The following is a 17,464-nucleotide window of genomic DNA, read 5'->3' as shown; positions in this document are numbered from 1 at the left end:
ATCCACTCACTCAGTCACTCATTCACACATTCACTCACTCACACAGTCACTCAGTCACTCGTCCACTCATGCACTCACTCATTCACACATTCACTCACTCATTCACACATTCACTCACTCATTTACTAATTCACTTATTTGCTCACCATTCAGTTGCTCATCTACTCATTCATCCCCGGTGGTTCCCTCACTCATCATTCCTTACTCATCAGTTGTTTATTCACTTGCTCATTCATTCATTCATTCATTCACTCACCTTTTCTAACTTTTCAATTGTGGGAGGTGTCTCCAGACCCTGCAGGAAATTACAAAATGGAGAGATTTCATTCCCTTTCTTCCCAGACTACTCTAGGTTTCAGCAAAGCCAGACATTGGGATAAGGATAGGTTAGTCATGCATGGAGCGGATTTTTGCTGGGCTTGGTGTGGCTTGCCTGCCTGGTGGAGTCACAGTGCGTGAGTGGCCCCCTCAGCAGGACAGCATCCCAGAGAGGCTGGCCCCAGCCCCATCCATCTGGCCCACAGATGCCTACTCACCCTGGCGGCTCAGAGGCCCTATCTAGAGTCTTCCAGGACAAACCCTGACTGTGTCGTTTCTGCCAGGCCCTTCTCTCCCTCCCTCAGGACCCCAGAGTGGCCTGTGGCCAGGAGCACATGATAGGGAGGCAGCCAGAGTCAGGCTTCCGAGGTTCAAGGTCCGGCCTGCCCCTTGCTAAGCTGCTGAGTCTGTCTGAGTCTCTACTTCCCTCTCTAAAATGGGAGCAGCATTGGCAGGCAGGGCTTACAGGACTGAGCTCTCAGGGCAGACGTCCTGTCTCAAGGTCACCTTCATGGGCCCAGTGTGTGGCTGCCCAGTAGATCATGACCAATGGCAGATGTTTGTTGAAGGGAGAGAGAGAGAGGAAGGTGTGGAGGAAGGGGTGTTTCTTCACCTCCGTATGTGGGTGAGAAAAAGAGAGACTCTCCGAACACATACCTTGGGCTCTCCAACGTGTGGGTTCTTGGGATTTTTGGACTCAGCCTTGGTACTGTTCCCATCTTTTGAAGGTGAAATGTCATAGGTAGAAGTAGAGAGGCTCCCGTGGGCACCAGACCTGAGCTTTTCTAGTCTAATCAGTCGAGGAGGAGAGGTGGTCTTTCCCATCCTCTGTGTGTCAGCCTACTTCCAGGGAGGGGATGGCTGTGCCCTGCGCTCTGTGTTGTGCTTGGGATAGTCTTCTGATCTTAGGAAGGAATACAGGTGCGGTCTTCCCAGAGTTGACTGGAGCAGGAAGGATGGTTGTGCTTCTGCACTGGGCGTGTTGGCCAGGCTGGTCTTGAACTCCTGACCTCAGTTGATCTGCCCACCCCGGCCTCCCGTAGTGCTGGGATTATAGGTGTGAGCCACTGCACTGCACTGCTCTTATTTTTAAAATACTGTTTTGGCCAGGCGCGATGGCTCACGCCTGTAACTCCAGCACTTTGGGAGGCCGAGGTGGGTGGATCATGAAGTCAGCCTGCAATTGGTCTTGTCTTCTGATCTTCCTGGTCATTTTTTATTGATGTGTTTAGAAATTATGGACATATTTGAGGCTCTGAATGATTTTATCTTTCTCTAGAGGTTTACTTTTTACCGCGTCTAGTAGGCACAGAATAAGAGCAAATCATCTTAATCCAATCTGGAATTGAACTGACTCAAAGCTGTGTTTCAGCCTTTGTGAGGGCTGGCCGGTCTATTTGTTTTATCCGGCCTTCTGGTGTACAGCCCTTCTGGAAGGGCTAATCTGAAAGGCTGCATGTCTACCAAGGTCTCTCTTCCTTGGCAGGCTCTGGGCTCTGATTGCTGTCTTCCCAACCGTGTTAGACTGTGAAGTTCTGCCTGCTGCTCTGCTTTTAGTCTACTGCTTAGTGCTAAATGCTCCAAGGGAGTCCTGTCCTATAGAAATGCAACTTTGAGCCATAAATGTGAGCCATATGTACAATTTTCAGCTTAGCAGTCACTTTAAACATGTAAAAGGAGCAGGTGGGAGCCAGGTGTGGTCATGGCTCACTTCTGTAGTCCCAGCACTTTGAGAGCCTGAGGTGACTGAAAACACTTGAGCCCAGGAGGTTGAGACTAGCCTGAGCAACATGGTGAAACCCTGTGTGCAAAAAATACTTTAGCTGGGTGTGGTGGTGCATGCCTTTAGTCCCAGCTACTGGGGAGGCTGAGGTGGGAGGATTGCTTGAGCCTGGGAGGTCGAGGCTGCAGTGAGCCATAATCATGCCATTGCATGATTGCATTTCCAGCCTATGTGACAGACTGAGACCCTGCATCAAAAAACAAGAAACAAAAATTAGCTAGGTGTGGTGGTGGGCCCCTATGGTCCCAGTTGCTCTGGAGGCTGAGGCAGGAAAATTGCTTGAACCCAGGAGGTGGAGGTTGGAGTGAGCCAAGGTTGAAACAGTGCACTTCAGCTGGGCAACAGCAAGACTCTGTCTTTAAAAAAAAACCAGGCTTGGTGGCCCATGCCTGTAATCCCAGCACTTTGGGAGGCTGAGGCGGGTGGATCACGAGGTCAAGAGATCGAGACCATCCTGGCCAACATGGTGAAACCCCATCTCTACTAAAAAAATACAAAAATTAGTTGGGTGTGGTGGTGCACGCCTGTAGTCCCAGCTACTCGGGAGGCTGAGGCAGGAGAATTGGTTGAACTAGGAAGCCGGAGGTTGCAGTGAGCTGAGATCGTGCCACTGCACTCCAGCCTGGTGACAAAATGAGACTCCGTCTCAAAAAAAAAAAAAAAAAACAAAACCCAAAAAACCCACAACCAAACAAAAAGATCTAAAAAAACAAGTGGAATTAATTTTAACAGGTGGAATTTAGTATATCTAAAATACTATGTTTTTAATGTGAATCAATATAAAATTATCAATAAAATTCAAAAAATCTTTTCAGAAGATACGACGTCGCTGCCCTGTACTATGTGTGCACTTAGAACGTCTCAACCTGGACTGGCCTCGTGTGAAGTGCTCATTAGCCACAGGTGTAGCTACTGTTTTGGGCCGCACAACTTGACTGGGAGAAGCAGTGCTGTGTGTGGGGTTTCCTCTTCTCCAGGGAAGTCGGGACGGTGGCCTGAGGATGAGTGATGCTGGACGTTGATTTCGCGCCTGTGTGTGCTCTGCACCCGCTGTCTTGATTGTGGTCCGCAAGGCTCCTGCTGCCAGTTCCGGGAGGTACTCAAGAGTCAGTCAATGGGATTGGGGAGCAGATGTGGGTGGGGGGGCCTAACCCCACCCCCACGCTGCGTTACACCTCCGAGGTCCTCCCGTGGCCCTGACCTCATGATGCTGGGCCCATCTGTTGGTGCCCTCACTCCCCTGTCAAGCAGCCTGGTGCCATCCCTGGCTTGGACCCACAGATGTGTGTGACTGGGCGTGTGTTTATTCGGCAGACATCTCAGCCTGAGGCCAACACCGGCCTTGAGCCCCGGTAGCTGGGCTTCAAAGTCATCTTAGATCTTGGTGATAGCTTAGGCCTCCTAGGGTTTCTGGGGAGGGAAGGAAGTGAGGTCTAGGTGACTTTATTCTGGGCGTAGGCTTAGAAGACTGAGCCAGAACCAGAGCCTTGTACAGCAGCAGGCAGCAGAAGGCCTCGCCCTTCCTCAGTGTCCAGAACTGGGGGTCTGGGTACCTCCCTGTGTTGGAGGGGTGGGGGTCGGGGGAAGGGTCTGCCTGGGCGAGGGTCCACAAAACTCCGCAGACTATTAAATCCTCACCCACTGCCATCTTGGGGTGCCCTGAGCCTTTGAACCCTGTGTGGGGGCAGGGCAGCTGCAGTGATGACCCCAGTAGCTTGGCCTCTGCAGCTGTCTCTTCAGAATTCCATGGAACTCCATAGGGTTCCACAGACCCTGCCCTGGGGCTGCCCTGCCTGCCCCACCTCACGGGAGCTGTCCTTGATGGTGGAGCTGCTAATCCTGCTGACCTGTGTCCCTGGCGCCATCCAAATCTATCTTTAGGTGTCCCTGTGAGAAGTGGCCATGGGGTGGGGCTGGCCCTTTCTAGAAACCAGATACATGGGGTGGTCAGATGCAGGGGTGGCCACCTGGCCTGTGCCCTCTGGGCTCCCAGTTACCTCGGGTGAGTGCCCATGTGTCCTCCTGGGGAGGAGCCAGGCCTGCTCTCAGGAAAGTTTCTGGGGGTGGGATGGCCCTGTGGGGATTTCTCTTCCTGAGTTGTGTACCCACTGGGCCAGCCCCGTTTTCATTTAATCCTGAGGTGAACCACTGCTCTGGTCCAGGGCTGAGGGTCTCAGCAGATACTTCCCTGTCAGGAAGTAACGTCAGTGTTCCCTTGATAACAGGAAAGGCCTCCTCCTTCGGCGCTGGCCCTGCACGGTGTCTGCTGCCTGTCTGTGTTGGGGTGTGTGTCTGGGTTGTGTCACCGTCAGGGCCAGGGCTCCCCCGGCTTCCTGGGGTTTGGTTGTCCTGAGTTGGCTGTCCCAGCTCACCCATCTGCCCCAGGGACCCCTCCCTCTTCCCCCTGCATCTGAGGGAGAATGGGTGGGGGTGGGGAGCCTGGCCCCCTGACGAGGTAGGTTTCTCTCAGCCATTTTCCCCCGTTGTGAATGCTCTGTATCCACCAACAGCCCCGGTCGCACTGGTCAGCATGCCATGGGTGGGGCTGGCCACTGTCCCAGAGGGGCTGTGGTGGCCCTGGGTAGCACTGAGTTCAAGTTCCTCCTGTTCCTCTCTTTCAAAAAGTGCGGACCTGGACAAATGCGTATCAGTTCTTCCGACCGTAGTAGGGATTCCTCTGTCCAAAAGTGTGGATCTCGACCCTGGGGAGGAAGCTCTTTCACGTTCCTCTCAGAGACTTCTAATGCTAAGGATGAAGTATGGATCCTTTCCAAGTTTGTCATGGGCTTTAGCTCAGTCTTCATTTAAGGATGCTGGTTCCCGGGGAGACCCCCATCCACAGAGGGCTGGGCAGGTGCCTGCTCGGGGCAGTGTGGGCCGAGGCTCAGCCCATCTGGGATCCTGCAGTCCTGAGAGGGGGGCCGCCCATGCAGAAGCAGCCGTGTGGGGGCTTCTTTCCTTGTCTGGAGCTCTAGGTCAGACCCGCAAGCTTTAAAACTGTTATTTGGAAATAAAATGCTGTGTGGTGGTGACAGCCCACATGCCACGTGCCCTGCTCCACCTGTTGCCACCAGCTTGCCCACCTGCTTCCTTGCTTGGGCTCTGTCAGTTCTGATCCAGCTGAGCGCAGGTGCGGATGGTGCCGCTGGCCTTGGTGCCCTGCCCTGGAAGCCTGGAGCATGCAGGCACATCCAGGCCCCACCCTGCTTAGTGCCCGGCTCCTCCTGGCTGGGACATCACCTGGCGTTGGAGGCCTGGGCCCAAAGGGGATCCTCCTCCCTCCAGGACAGGGTTCTCTGGCTGCAGGGTTGTGGGGAAGGGAGTCTTGATTGTTTAAAGTGGTTCCCCCAGGGTGTGAATGAGCATGGGTCCTGCCTGTTTGATCCGCCAGGGGTCAGGGCTCCCTTGAAGGCAGGTGAACCACCCAGAGCCCATGAGGGTGTATGCAGGGTGCATCTTACTGGTTGAGGGCTGGACGCTGTTAGGGGATGGGTGCTGCTATCCACCCACTACACAAATGCGGAGCTGAGCTGAGAGGGTCGGTGTCTGAGCCTGGGTTCCACCCCTGTCTCTGCGGGTGGAATAGCCTTTCCTGCTCTGTCTAGCTGCCCAACACCAGTGTAGGGCGGGGCATGGTAGGGAGTGGCTGAGGGCGAGGCTGGCTGTGCCAGCTGCTGTTCTGGGCAGCTGCACCTGTCAGCACAGCCTTGCACCAACCCTGAGGAGACCTCTGGCCTTTCCTGTTTTGTGAAGGGGGATGGGGCCCAGTGAGGTAGAGTGGATGACCCTGCAGCCCAGCCAGGAGCAGATGGGCAGAGACTAACTGGATGGCGCATCTCGGCTGCTGTTGGGCAGAGGGTTGGGTCTCTGAGGCCCTAGTTGGGGAGACCTCTGTGGGGTGGCCTGAGGAGGGGCCGGGGGGCTGCCCGATCCTGGGTGAGGTTCATGTTGCAAGGAAGGACCTTATCTTGTCTGTGGACTGCGAGGCTTCAGGTCCAGGGAGAGGCTTTGTAGGTGCAGTGGGCCCAGGGAGTGGGCACCTTGGGAAGGCCCTGCCTGCCTGTCCTGCCCCAGCGTCTGGCCCCAGGTGGCCCACAGTCCTGTCAGCCGCACCCTGTCATGGCTTATTGTCTCAGGGTTCCTGATGTGTCTGGGTTGCTCAGCTTGTGTCCCCCTTTGGTCGTCTTTCGTCTTGGTCTTCCTGGCTCCATTCTGTGGTCCTGCCCTCTTCCCGGGCTGCCCACCCATCTCTGCCACGTGGTGACAGCTCCACTAGCTTCCCACGATGGCCCTGTTTTTGCCCACGATGGAGGGTAATGGGTGGGCCTGGGATGGGGAGGGCTCCTGCAGCCTGTGTTGTGACCAGAGCCCTGCACAGAGGGCCTGTCCCCAAGCTGACTTGCTGCACTCATGCTAGGCATGGGGGCTTCCTAATAGGCAGGTGGGTGGGGACCCCTGACCTCCCCTGGACCTCCCCTTGCTGCTGGCCCTTATGCTGGGTGCTGGCCTGGAGGCCTGCATGGACCAGGCACCACACCCATTGCATGTGTTCAGTAAAACCGAGAGGAGTCCCTGGGAGAGCTGCCAGCTGGTCCCAGGGAAGGACAGCTAGAGTTTTGTACATGCTTGAGGGAGCGTGGAGAGTTCATGGCATGGCCATGGCAGATTCCCTCCACCCATCTACTGGCTGACAGGATCAGGCTTTCACAGTTTCAGAATCCACACACCAGAATGATGCTGGGCCTGCCTCCTTTTAGACATGATTTAGAGTCACTCACGGACACCCCAAGTAATTGGCACAAGAGCTCCATCTGGCTCAGTAACAGAGGCACTTTCAACAAAATTAGTTATCTCTTTGCTTTGGTCAACTATTTACTGCTAACTTACGGTGGTGATTCAGTCCTGAAGAAAACCCTTTGGTCCTCAGTCTTAGGATCGCAGGAAACTACGAAAAGCTAGATTCCAGTAGGAATGATGAGATGGCAGGAAAGCGTGGTGGGCAGTCAGTGAGAGGCTTGTGGGAAGAGCCGTGTCGGGTCCAGCAGCTCTGTGGTAACGGAGGTGCGCTTCCTCGCTGGCGCTGGAGGTGCGCTGATTCCCGTGTTTAGAGACAGCTGGTGGAGGACGTCAGATTGCTGATATTTGGCTTCCATGGGAAACATTTCAAAGAACATTTTTTAAAAGTCGGTATTTATAAAATGCTGGAAATGGCATCTTCTACAACTGTTCGAACCTATGATGACACATTTGAGATCTCCGCTTACCCCTGGGGCAGGCACCTAGTTCTTTCTGTATGTGGGTGACCAGGTGAGTACCGTTGTGTGTGTGGTAGGGTCCCAGGTGGCCTTTAAGAGAGCAAAGCTCGCTTGGCACCTCCCCTGATCCCTCTGCCCCTCCCCACTCCCTTTTTTTTTGAGACAGGGTCTTGCTGTGTGGCCCAGGCTGGAGTGCAGTGGCAAGATCTTGGTTCAACTACAGTCCTTGTTTTCTGGGCTCACATCATTCTCCCATCTCAGCCTCCCAAGTAACTGGGACCCCAGGCATGCGCCACCACACCTGGCTAATAATTCTTCCCTCCCTTTTTAAAGAAAATAGTGTGATTTATAAAAGCATCCAGGGGTCAGATATTCAGGTTCAGGCTTCTGCCTCCGAGAATTAGAAACTTCTTGGAGCCCATGACAAAGACGACTGAATGTGGGAAGAGCCCAGTGACGCCGGCTCACCCCCACTGAGCACCTCCTTCTCTGGCTGCTCACCCAGATGGAGGGTGGGATCTGGGACAGGTCACTGGTGTCAGGGTCCCTTTTTTGCAAACAACTCTGGGGGCGCATCAGCCTCTGTCTGTGACTCCTCACACTGCTTGGCCCCTTTTATTCAGTGGTGTCGGGAAAAATGTTCATCTTGATAATGATGTTCTTTTTAAAAGCATGAATTAGAAAACACATACACTGGCTTACCTGTAAATGCAGTAATGTATTTTGTTGCTCAAGATAAGGTTAAAGAGGGAACTTGGGTTTAAGGGAAGTGTGTTTGTTTTTAGACCGGCAGTGAGTGTTGGAGGCAGTGGGTGGAAGAACTCTGTCAGGTCTCCCCTTCACTGGCTGATGGCGGGTGCCTGGTGTTGACGTCGGGATGGCTCCACTGAGCCCACCGGCCAGTCGCTGCAGAGCAGGCCCAGCACCTGCCTCTTGTCCAGGCAGCGCCCTGTTGCCTCGCCCTGTGGTGACATAAACCACGTGCCGCCCAAACATCATGCCTGCCCAGAGGCTTCTTCCTCCAGGGACCCAGACCCGCCCATGCCTTAGGTGGGGTTGAGGGTGTCCTTCTCCCCTGGCTGCCTGAAACTGGAGCTTTTCCTCGGGGCCAGGGGTGCCCTGACTGGTAAATTTTGGCACAGTGTGTGGTTGCATATTCACTGGTTTGTCATCTGTTGGCCGCTTTCCCCATGGGGTTGTGAACAGCCCTTTCTGCACACCCAGAGCCTCCGTGACTATCTGAGCGACTCCAGACAGAGCATGGGGGACAGTGTGGCTTGCTGTGTGCCAGCCATTCCTGTGCACTTGACAAACCCTGACTTCCTGGAACGAGGCCCAGATTCTCTCCTCACTTCGTGGTGAAAGGGTGGGCAGGAGCCTGCTGGCCCCCAGCTGGGGTCGACTGGTTCAGATCTTCCAGACCTGGGAGTGGCAGGGAGGCCCTTCCCACTAGGAGGGTGTGGAGTGTGTGGGGATGCCGGGCCTCCCCCAGGGAATGGAGGGGACAGAGGGGGACATGTATTTGGTGGAAGTCTCATGCTGTCTTCCCAGTGTGTCCCCATGGATGTCGTGACTTAAGTGACAAGGAGCTAAGTCCTTGGTCAGGCCTGAGCTCTAACAGGGGCCTGGTACCCTCGCATCTTGTACTTGGGGCCTGTGTCCTGGGCCAGTTCTCTGTGCATGGGACCGTTGTGGACAGAGATGCTCCACGCTTCCTTTGATTTCGACTTATGGCCCCACGGGGCTGCAGCGAGGACCTGCAGCAGGCTTGTCTCCTGAGGCTCGGCCTTGCTGGTTCTGGGCACCCCCCTCTGCCCAAGTGTGCGTGGGCCTCATCTCCTGGTGGGACTCAGTTCTGCCCCTTCAAGGGGTTGGATTTTGTGGTTCTGTCTAGCTAAAAGGAGGATGCTACAGAATCCCAAGTATGCCCCTTCTAGGTCTGACATCTCCAACTGTTGCCTACTGGGGACTGTTGTGGCAGAGCAGGTTGGCCCTGAAATGTCACAGGAGGGGGCTGCCTGCAGACACCCTGGCACGTTCAGGGCAGGAACCTCTGATGCTCTCAGTCAACACCAAAGGCAACCCCCGGTGTGTTTCCCAGGTGCCCTGGGAGCGCTGGGAAGGCCCATTGGGACCAAGAATCTTCTGACCACCCTGGCTGTGTGACCTGCATGGCCCCTGAGGGGCTTTGCTGCCCGGCTTGGAGGGTGCTATCCTGCCCCACCTGTGAGTAAGCCATAGGGCCTTTTCCCTAGAGCAGATAAGAGCTGGCATTGGCCCAGAATGCCTTAAATCTTTTGTGTCTGATTGATTTTCACATTATGAGGGAACAAGAGCCATGAATTTGCACAGCACTGGGGGCTTGGTGGGAGGAAGATTGGTGCTGATCGACCTTACTCTCCAGTGCCTGGGAGGGAGGAGTGTCTGGTGCTGATCGACCTTACCCTCCAGTGCCTGGGAGGGAGGAGTGTCTGGTCCTGATCGACTTTACCCTCCAGTGCCTGGGAGGGAGGAGTATCTGGTGCTGATCGACCTTACCCTCCAGTGTCTGGGAGGGAGGAGTGTCACGTTGAGTGAGCAGCCAGTAGCCCCCTGCCCCCAACTCAACACCAAACCTTTAAGCACCCTGTGAGCCTGGCAGGATTTGGGAATCGCTTAGGGAGCAGGTGCATTCTTCCTGCGCTGGCTTGTTGACTGTGAGCCTTTCCTAGTAGGTTAGTGAATAAATTCGGTTCACAGGTGGTTCATGGAGCTGCTCCTGTCATGCAGGCCAACCGAAGACCAACAAACAAGTGATGGGGATGTGGACAGGTTCTGTGGGGGCAGCATGCCCTGTAGCTGGGCTCTGGGCAAGGCTCAGAGGGGGACACACTAGCCGACCATTAAAGTACCAAGCAGGCTAGGCATGGTGGCTCACACCTGTAATCTCAGCACTTTCGGAGGCCAAGGCAGGAGGACTTCTTGAGCTTAGGAGTTCAAGAGCAGCCTGGGCAACATAGTGAGAGACCCCATCTCTAAAAACAAACAAACAAACAAACAAACAAACAAACAAAATAGCCAGTGTGGTAGCATTTGCTTGTGGTCCCTGCTACTTGAGAGGCTGAGGTGGGAGGATTACCTGAGCCCAGTAAATTGAGGCTGCAGTCAGCTATGATCATGTCATTGCACTCCAGCCGGGGTGACAGATTGAGACCCTGTCTCACCTACTAAAAAAATTACCAAGCAGTGTGTCACATTGATTATAATAGTTGTGTGGCATACAATATAAAATGAGATCCTTTTCCCTTCTGAGCCCCCCTCTAAGAGGCACCATTGTTAACCATTTCTGACTTTCGTATCTGAAATTTTTCAGTGTTGGTAGGTAACTGCTGTGACAAATGAAGAATGTGGTGCATGCAGGGTCCATCCCTCTACCTCCTGTTTTCTTCTTAGTCATTTAGAATGTGAACATTTTGCTCTGAAACTACAATGAAATGTTTTACACGTAACTCTTGGTGCTAAAATACTGGCAAAAATAACTTGTGCTATAAATGATTCTGTGAGTCTCCTCTGGAATCAAGGACTAAGCGCACTGAGTGGGAACTGTGAACTGACATGCTGTTTCTCAGAGAAGGCTTCCTGGGCAAACTGGCCTAGCTGAGCATCGCCATCTCCTCTGGAGCTTCTTTCACCCCTGGGGACCTCTAGGGTCACCCTGGCTGCATGTCTTTCTGTTGTGTTGTGTGTTGTGGAAACATGTCTTCCAGGAACTAGTTCCACCTAGACTGCATGAGAAGTTAACTTTGAGCTCTTGCGTGTCTGAAATGAGTCTGGACTGCCTGGCTTGGTGTCTGTTTGGCAAGGTATAGAATTCCCAGTTAGCACTTTGAGGACACTGCCCCCACCAACTGCACCCAGTGTTGCCGATTAGACTCGCTGCCCATTTGGGCTGTTCCTTTGCAGATAGGAGTTGCTTGGGGTTCTGACATTTCACTAGAACAGCCTGGAGGTGGGCTGTTCATTTACTCTGACCTGGTCTTGGTGGGCCATTTTATTCTAAATTTTTCTCCTTCCAGCTCAGGGAAATGCTATTTTACTGTCTGTTTATACTTCATGATGTCTGTTCTTTGAACCCTTTTGACATAGTTTGACTTCCAGGCAGTTCTTCCATGTCTCTTAATGTTTCTCTTCTATTTTCTTTCTTCTGCTTCTCTCATTTGATCTTTGGATTTTTTTCCTTCTTTTGTTTTTACATAGGAGAAATTGAAGTGTAATTTACATGTAATGAAACACGCAGAACTTTAGTGTGTAAGTTGAGCTCTGACAAAGGCACACAGAGGTGCAGCCCACTGTGCCCTGTTATGATGTGGACCATTCCTCTCTCACCCCCCAACCCCAGGATCTCTTGGCTGTCACCCCAGAGGCAACCATTATTCTGATGGCATTCCCCACATCCCCACGCATTAGTCCGTCTTTTCCAGAGTTTCACATGAAGATGGGATCCCACCAGACACATTCTTTTGTTTGGCTTGTTTCGTTCAGTCCAATGCTTTTGGCCCTCCCCTGTGCTGCTGAGAAGCAGGAGTGGGCTCCTTTTTGCTGCTGAGCCATGGTCCCATTTGCATGGGTGCAGCATGGTTCACTCACCTGGCCCCAAATGTTTTAGTGGTTTCCATGTGGGGCTGTGATGAATAAAGCTGCTTTGAATATCCAAGTCCATTTTTTAGTGGACTTAACGTTTTCTTTTCTTTTTCTTCTTCTTCTTCGTCTTCTTCTTCTTTTTTTTTTTTTTTTTTTTTTTTTTTTTTTTTTTTTTTTGTGAGACAGAGTCTCTCACTGTTGCCCGGGCTGGAGTGCAGTGGCATGATCTTGGCTTGGCTCACTGTAACCTCTGTCTCCTGGGTTTAAGCGATTCTCTGGCCTCAGCCTCCCAAATAGCTGGGATTATAGGCACCCACCACCATGCCTAGCTAATTTTTTTGTATTTTTAGTAGAGACAGGGTTTCAGGGTTTCACTCTGTTGGCCAGGCTGGTCTCCAACTCTTGACCTCATGATCCGCCCGCCTCAGCCTCCCAAACTGCTGGGATTACAGATACGAGCCACCGTGTCCGGCATGTTTTCTTTCCTCCCAGATGGACTCCGGGAGGGGGAGTGGCTGGACACAGAGCAGGTGTGAACCCTGCCAAGCCCTCCTCTGAGGGCTGCGCCACCTGAACTCCTGGCAGCAGTGTTCCAGATTGGGCTAGCTGTTCCCCAGCCTCCCCAGTAGTTGGAAGTATCCATCTTTTAATTTAGCCCTTCTCGGGGGTGTGGGGTGCATCTCAGTGTGGTCTTTGTTGGCATTTTCCCAGCAACTGATGCTGTTCAGCCTCTTTCCGTGTGCTTTTGGCCATTTCTATGTCTCTGGTGTCGTATCTGTTCTTGTGTTTATTACTGAATTACAGGAGTTCTGTGTACATTTTGGATCTGAGTCCTTTGTCAGATAACTGTTTTGAGAATAGTTTTTCCCAGTTTGCGGCTTGACTTAATAACCTTTTTTTGGAAGCTGGGGTCCCACTGTGTTACTCAGGCTGGTCTCACGCTCCTGGGCTCCAGCCATCCTCTGCCTCAGCCTCCCGAGTGACTGGGACTATAGGCGTGAGCCACACCTGGCTAAATAACCGTTTTTGATGAATAAAACATGTTTCCATTTTATTGTCTGGGTTAAACATGAACTTTTTTATACTTAATGTTTCACTGGATTATGGAATATCTTGTTTCTAAAACGCTGGGCTTGTTGATAAGAGCAGTCCCCATTCCTGTGTAAATGTGGAAGAGCGCCTTCTCTAGAGTTCCTTTCCAAATAGAAGCTTGGTCTATCTTACTTGTGTGAACTTCTTGAGTCTTTATGGGAGCATTGGTTAGATTTTTCTTGGAGTTGCCATTGGTCTCTGAATTACTTGTTTTCATGATGATGGCTTCTCTGGGTATTGCTTGGCTCTATGGTGATGTCACTGTGCAGTCCCACACTGGAATGAAGGGGCCCATGAGAGTTGGTGCTGTGGGGAGGGGTCTGTTGGGTCGACGGAGGAAGAACTGTCTCGGGCGCAGCCACATTTGGGATGTAATTTTTCCCCCAAGATGACCCTTGTCCAGGTCCTGCTGCTTCTCCTCTCTGCGTTGGAGTCTGGCTTCACGTTCTTTGGGCCCTTCCGGAAGGATCCAGGGGTCTTGGCTTGCATATACTTTCACTCTGATCTCTCCTCTCATCTGTCCAGATTTACCTGCTTTCTGTCTGTTTAGAATTCCCCAGAATTTGGCTGTTCTATGTTCAGTTGTGTTTCTGGTTTCCTTCTGAAAATGCGCATGTTTCTTTTCCGATGTTCCCATGGGAATTGGTGGAAGGGAGGCAGGTGTTGCTCTGTGGGCTCATTGGACCAGGACAAGGGGGTGATCCTGGGGGCAGGACCTTGGGTGGAGGTGAGAAGGGCATGGCATGTATGCAGCAGGAGGAGAGGCCTTGGCTGGCCCTGTGGAGGTGGCTGTCACCTCGTGAGGGGAAGTTGGAAGCACATGGGGCCTTCAGGGCCATGCGAACTCCCTGGGTTTATTCTGAGCCCTCTTTGGAGAGAATCCACTGAAGGATTTGGGGAAAGGGAAGGCCGGGATCCAGGGGGACTGCAGTTGGTGAGGGATGAGGTGGGGGACAGGGTGGTGAGGGATGGGCGAGCTCGGACAGGGTGGTGGGAGGCCGAGGAGAGAGGCAGAGGCTGACCCCTTGGCCCCCACAACCCTGGATGCAGCCCCCACAAAGGGACCTCAGCAAAAAATAAAAAAATTAAAAAGGCGGAGGCTGGGCAGGTGGGGGCAGGGTGGCTGTTGCTGGGGCATGTTTGAATGTGGTGCCTGGAATTGGTGACCCTTCGTGGGACAGTGGGCGGAGCAGGCATAAGAGGCAGGTACCTGACCAGGGTTCACAGGTGATGATGGAGGTGTTTGTTTGCTGTTTCCTATTTTAAAGTTAGGTCAGCGACTGATTCTGCTGGCCTGTGTGGACACAGTGGCGCAAGGGTCTGTGGAGGTGTCCTCCCACACCGGGGGGCCTGGGCTGCCCTCTGGGCTGTCGGCTGGTCAGTGTGGCCCAGCCGGGGCTTTTCTCTTCCCTGCATCCTCAGCTCTTGTCTCAGGTACCTGTCTGTGTCTACTCTGGTCTACTGGGCCCTGAGCACTTCTTCCGAGTTGTGTCTACATTAGAGGTAAACTGATGGTTCATTCTTTACGGAAACACACAGAAAGTGAGTGATTGTGGAGGAAGCAAAGGCCTCAGACGTGTTTTTATGGAAAAATGCACAAGTGTGGCGGTGTGGATTTGTGAGACTTCTTTGGCTTCCTAGGGTATCTTTTTGCTGAAGTCCATTTGTGGGGACTGTGTCCAGGGTTTTGGGGGCCAGGGGCTCAGCGGTTGTGGTGCCAGTGGCTGTGTCCTCCTCTGTCGTAGCCATTCAGCTGCCTGTGGGTACAGGAAGGGGTGGCCCTACTGCCCCCAGTGCCACTGGGATGTACCACCGCCGTGTCGCCTCCTATGTCGCATCTCTTGCCCACTCAGCATGTCTTTTGCCCTCTAGGACCGGAAGCTCACCAAGCTGGAGCGGCAGCGGTTCAAGGAAGAGGCTGAGATGCTGAAAGGCTTGCAGCACCCCAACATCGTGCGCTTCTATGACTTCTGGGAGTCTAGCGCTAAGGGCAAGCGCTGCATTGTGCTGGTGACGGAACTGATGACCTCGGGGACACTGAAGACGTAAGCTCCGCTTCCTGAGGGCTGGGCGGGGGTCTCGGCATAGGTGCAGGGCCACCGTAGCTGGGGGCGAGATCCTGGGCTACCGAGGTGGTCCTGGCTGGTGCCTGTGGGAGGCTGTTTCCTCTTTCCTCTCCTGCGTGGGATGCCAGCAGGTGGTTTACTTCCCAGGGAGATGGTTGATCTGTCTGGTGTCTGGGCCCTGTTTCCGGCTGGGATTCTGTTCCCTCCTGGGAGCCAGCCCCACACATCTTCAGGCTCAGGAAGCAGCCTGGGCGGGGTGCATAGCAGGGACTGTGGGATTCTGAGGACGTGGAGGTGGTTAGTGAGGGCTGAGGGGTGGGGAGTGGGGTGGCCATGGCAGCCTGTTGCTGCTCGATAAGGCCTCAGTCTGCACTGTGGGGGGTGGGGGCTACCCTCCAAGTGCTGTATCCTGGGTCCATCTGAATCTTTGGAAGCTGTAGCCTTGGGCAGGGCCTCAGTGCCCCTCAGCCAGGCAGTTTCTCTCATAGGTGGATGCACCTCAAGGGGAGAGCCCTTTTCTCAGCCTCACCCACCACCTTCTCGTGGGGCACAGCTCAGGGAAGGCCACACAGGCAGGCGGCCAGCAGCAGGAAGAGCCCCACCTGGCCCCTGTGGTTCTGACAGGCCCCGGGCTTTCGTAACCCTCACCCTTACCTGAGCATCTGCTGGCTGGGACTCTGTCCTGCCTTGGGCAACTTACAAGTCAGCCTGGCACCATCTCCCAGTGAAGTCAAGATGAAGCTTGGCATGAGCTTTAGTCGCCAGGTCCTTGGCAGGAGCGGAGCAAGAGGGTCGTGAGCCCTCCCGGCTGCCTGCTCAGGGGCCTGGCTCCAGCTGTGCCACCTGGCCCGGGGCAGAACTGCCCGGCCCTGCCGTCTCACTTTCACTCCCCGTCACAGGTGTGTGCCGTGTACACGGAATCGGTCTTAGTACAGGCCTGAGCAGCGTTAGGTGGGGGCTTTGCTAGGGGCCGCTGCCAGCGAGCTGCTTGATGAGCCGTACCCGTGCACCCCTGCAGGTACCTGAAGCGGTTCAAGGTGATGAAGCCCAAGGTTCTGCGCAGCTGGTGCCGGCAGATCCTGAAAGGCCTGCTGTTCCTGCACACGAGGACGCCGCCCATTATCCACCGAGACCTGAAATGCGACAATATTTTTATCACTGGACCAACTGGGTCTGTGAAGATTGGCGACTTGGGCCTGGCCACTCTCAAAAGAGCGTCATTTGCCAAAAGTGTGATAGGTAAAGCTGCTTCTCCACCCCAGGTCCTGGGAGCCCATGAGAGGCCGGGCAGCATTCAGGGCTGGCGAGCACCCAGTTTTGTTAAGACCTGGTGCAGGAGACCTGGTGGGAGGAGCGTCTGGGTGAGGGCCAGGTGGTCTTTGGTAATCGCCAGGCCTTTGGCAGCTCAGCTGGAGGGCCTGCCCACCCGGTGGATGCCCAGACACCTTGGGCTGGGACAGCTGACTCGCCTCCCCTCCTCCCCTGTTGCCCCCGCCCTGTCCGACTGTTCCCTCTGTGGCTGTGGCTTGGGTGCCAGGTCTGATTTTCTAGCAGGGGAGGTGGGCTGGGTGCTGATGCCCATGGTGTGTGTGTGGGTGCTGTGGGCACTCAGGAGAGGGAAGCTGCCCTGACCACAGAGGAACTTGGGAGGTTTGTGGCCAGTGATACTGGAGCTGTCTCAGCTGGCAGGGACGGGCCACCCAGGCTGTGAGGCCCAACAAAGTGAGAACTTGCAGTATCTGCGGAATCCACATACCTGTGGGGCGGGGCACAGAGCGGGCATTGTGCACAGGATGGGAGCAGGGCCCCAAGGAATTAATTCAGTTTGTTGGGCATGTCAGGCCTCAGTGTAGATGCCCCCACTGTGAGAAGCCTTCCCAGTCTCCTTTTGGGGCAAGATGCCCTTGACCCTAGGGGCAGCTGGGCCAGAGCTGCTTTGCAGAGTACCAGGGTTCGGCACTGTGCCACGTGCATGGACCCAGGTGTGTTCCTGGCACAGTGGGTGCAAAGAGTCCACTAGATCTGGGTGGGGGCCTCCGTGGGCTTTGAAAAGAATGCTGGAGCAGCTGTGGAGCAGCTGTTTCTGGGGTCAGGAGGATGGGAAAGCTCCAACATGTGCAGGGGAAGCAACGTGGGTCGGGGCTCAGGAAGCCCAGATGGGACCCAATCAGATTAGATTGGGAGAGGCTCCCCCATGTTAATTAAGACCCAGCATGCCCCCGATGTGAGGGCAGGACAGTGAGCAGTTGATCTCGGGGCTTTGTGAATTCTTACTTCTGCTGCATGTTTGGGGACAGAACTTGGCAGGTGTGGGGAAAATGAAACTCCAG

General features: G+C 54.1%; 1 protein-coding gene across 10 annotated transcripts in view; it reads left to right on the top strand.

The window, feature by feature from the left end:
• WNK2 (WNK lysine deficient protein kinase 2) overlaps nucleotides 1-17,464 on the top strand; it is a 133,545-nt gene that overhangs the window by 28,323 nt on the left and 87,758 nt on the right. For all 10 annotated transcript variants that reach the window (XM_039474848.2, XM_074395576.1, XM_074395575.1 and 7 more), the window contains exons 3-4: nucleotides 14,941-15,113; nucleotides 16,153-16,373. In XM_039474848.2, the coding sequence (XP_039330782.2) occupies nucleotides 14,941-15,113; nucleotides 16,153-16,373 (394 nt within the window). The remainder of the gene's footprint in view (nucleotides 1-14,940; nucleotides 15,114-16,152; nucleotides 16,374-17,464) is intronic.

Source organism: Saimiri boliviensis, chromosome 2 (assembly GCF_048565385.1).
Source record: "Saimiri boliviensis isolate mSaiBol1 chromosome 2, mSaiBol1.pri, whole genome shotgun sequence".
Classification (NCBI taxonomy): Eukaryota; Metazoa; Chordata; class Mammalia; order Primates; family Cebidae; genus Saimiri; species Saimiri boliviensis.
This window is presented reverse-complemented; position numbering and strand designations above follow the sequence as displayed.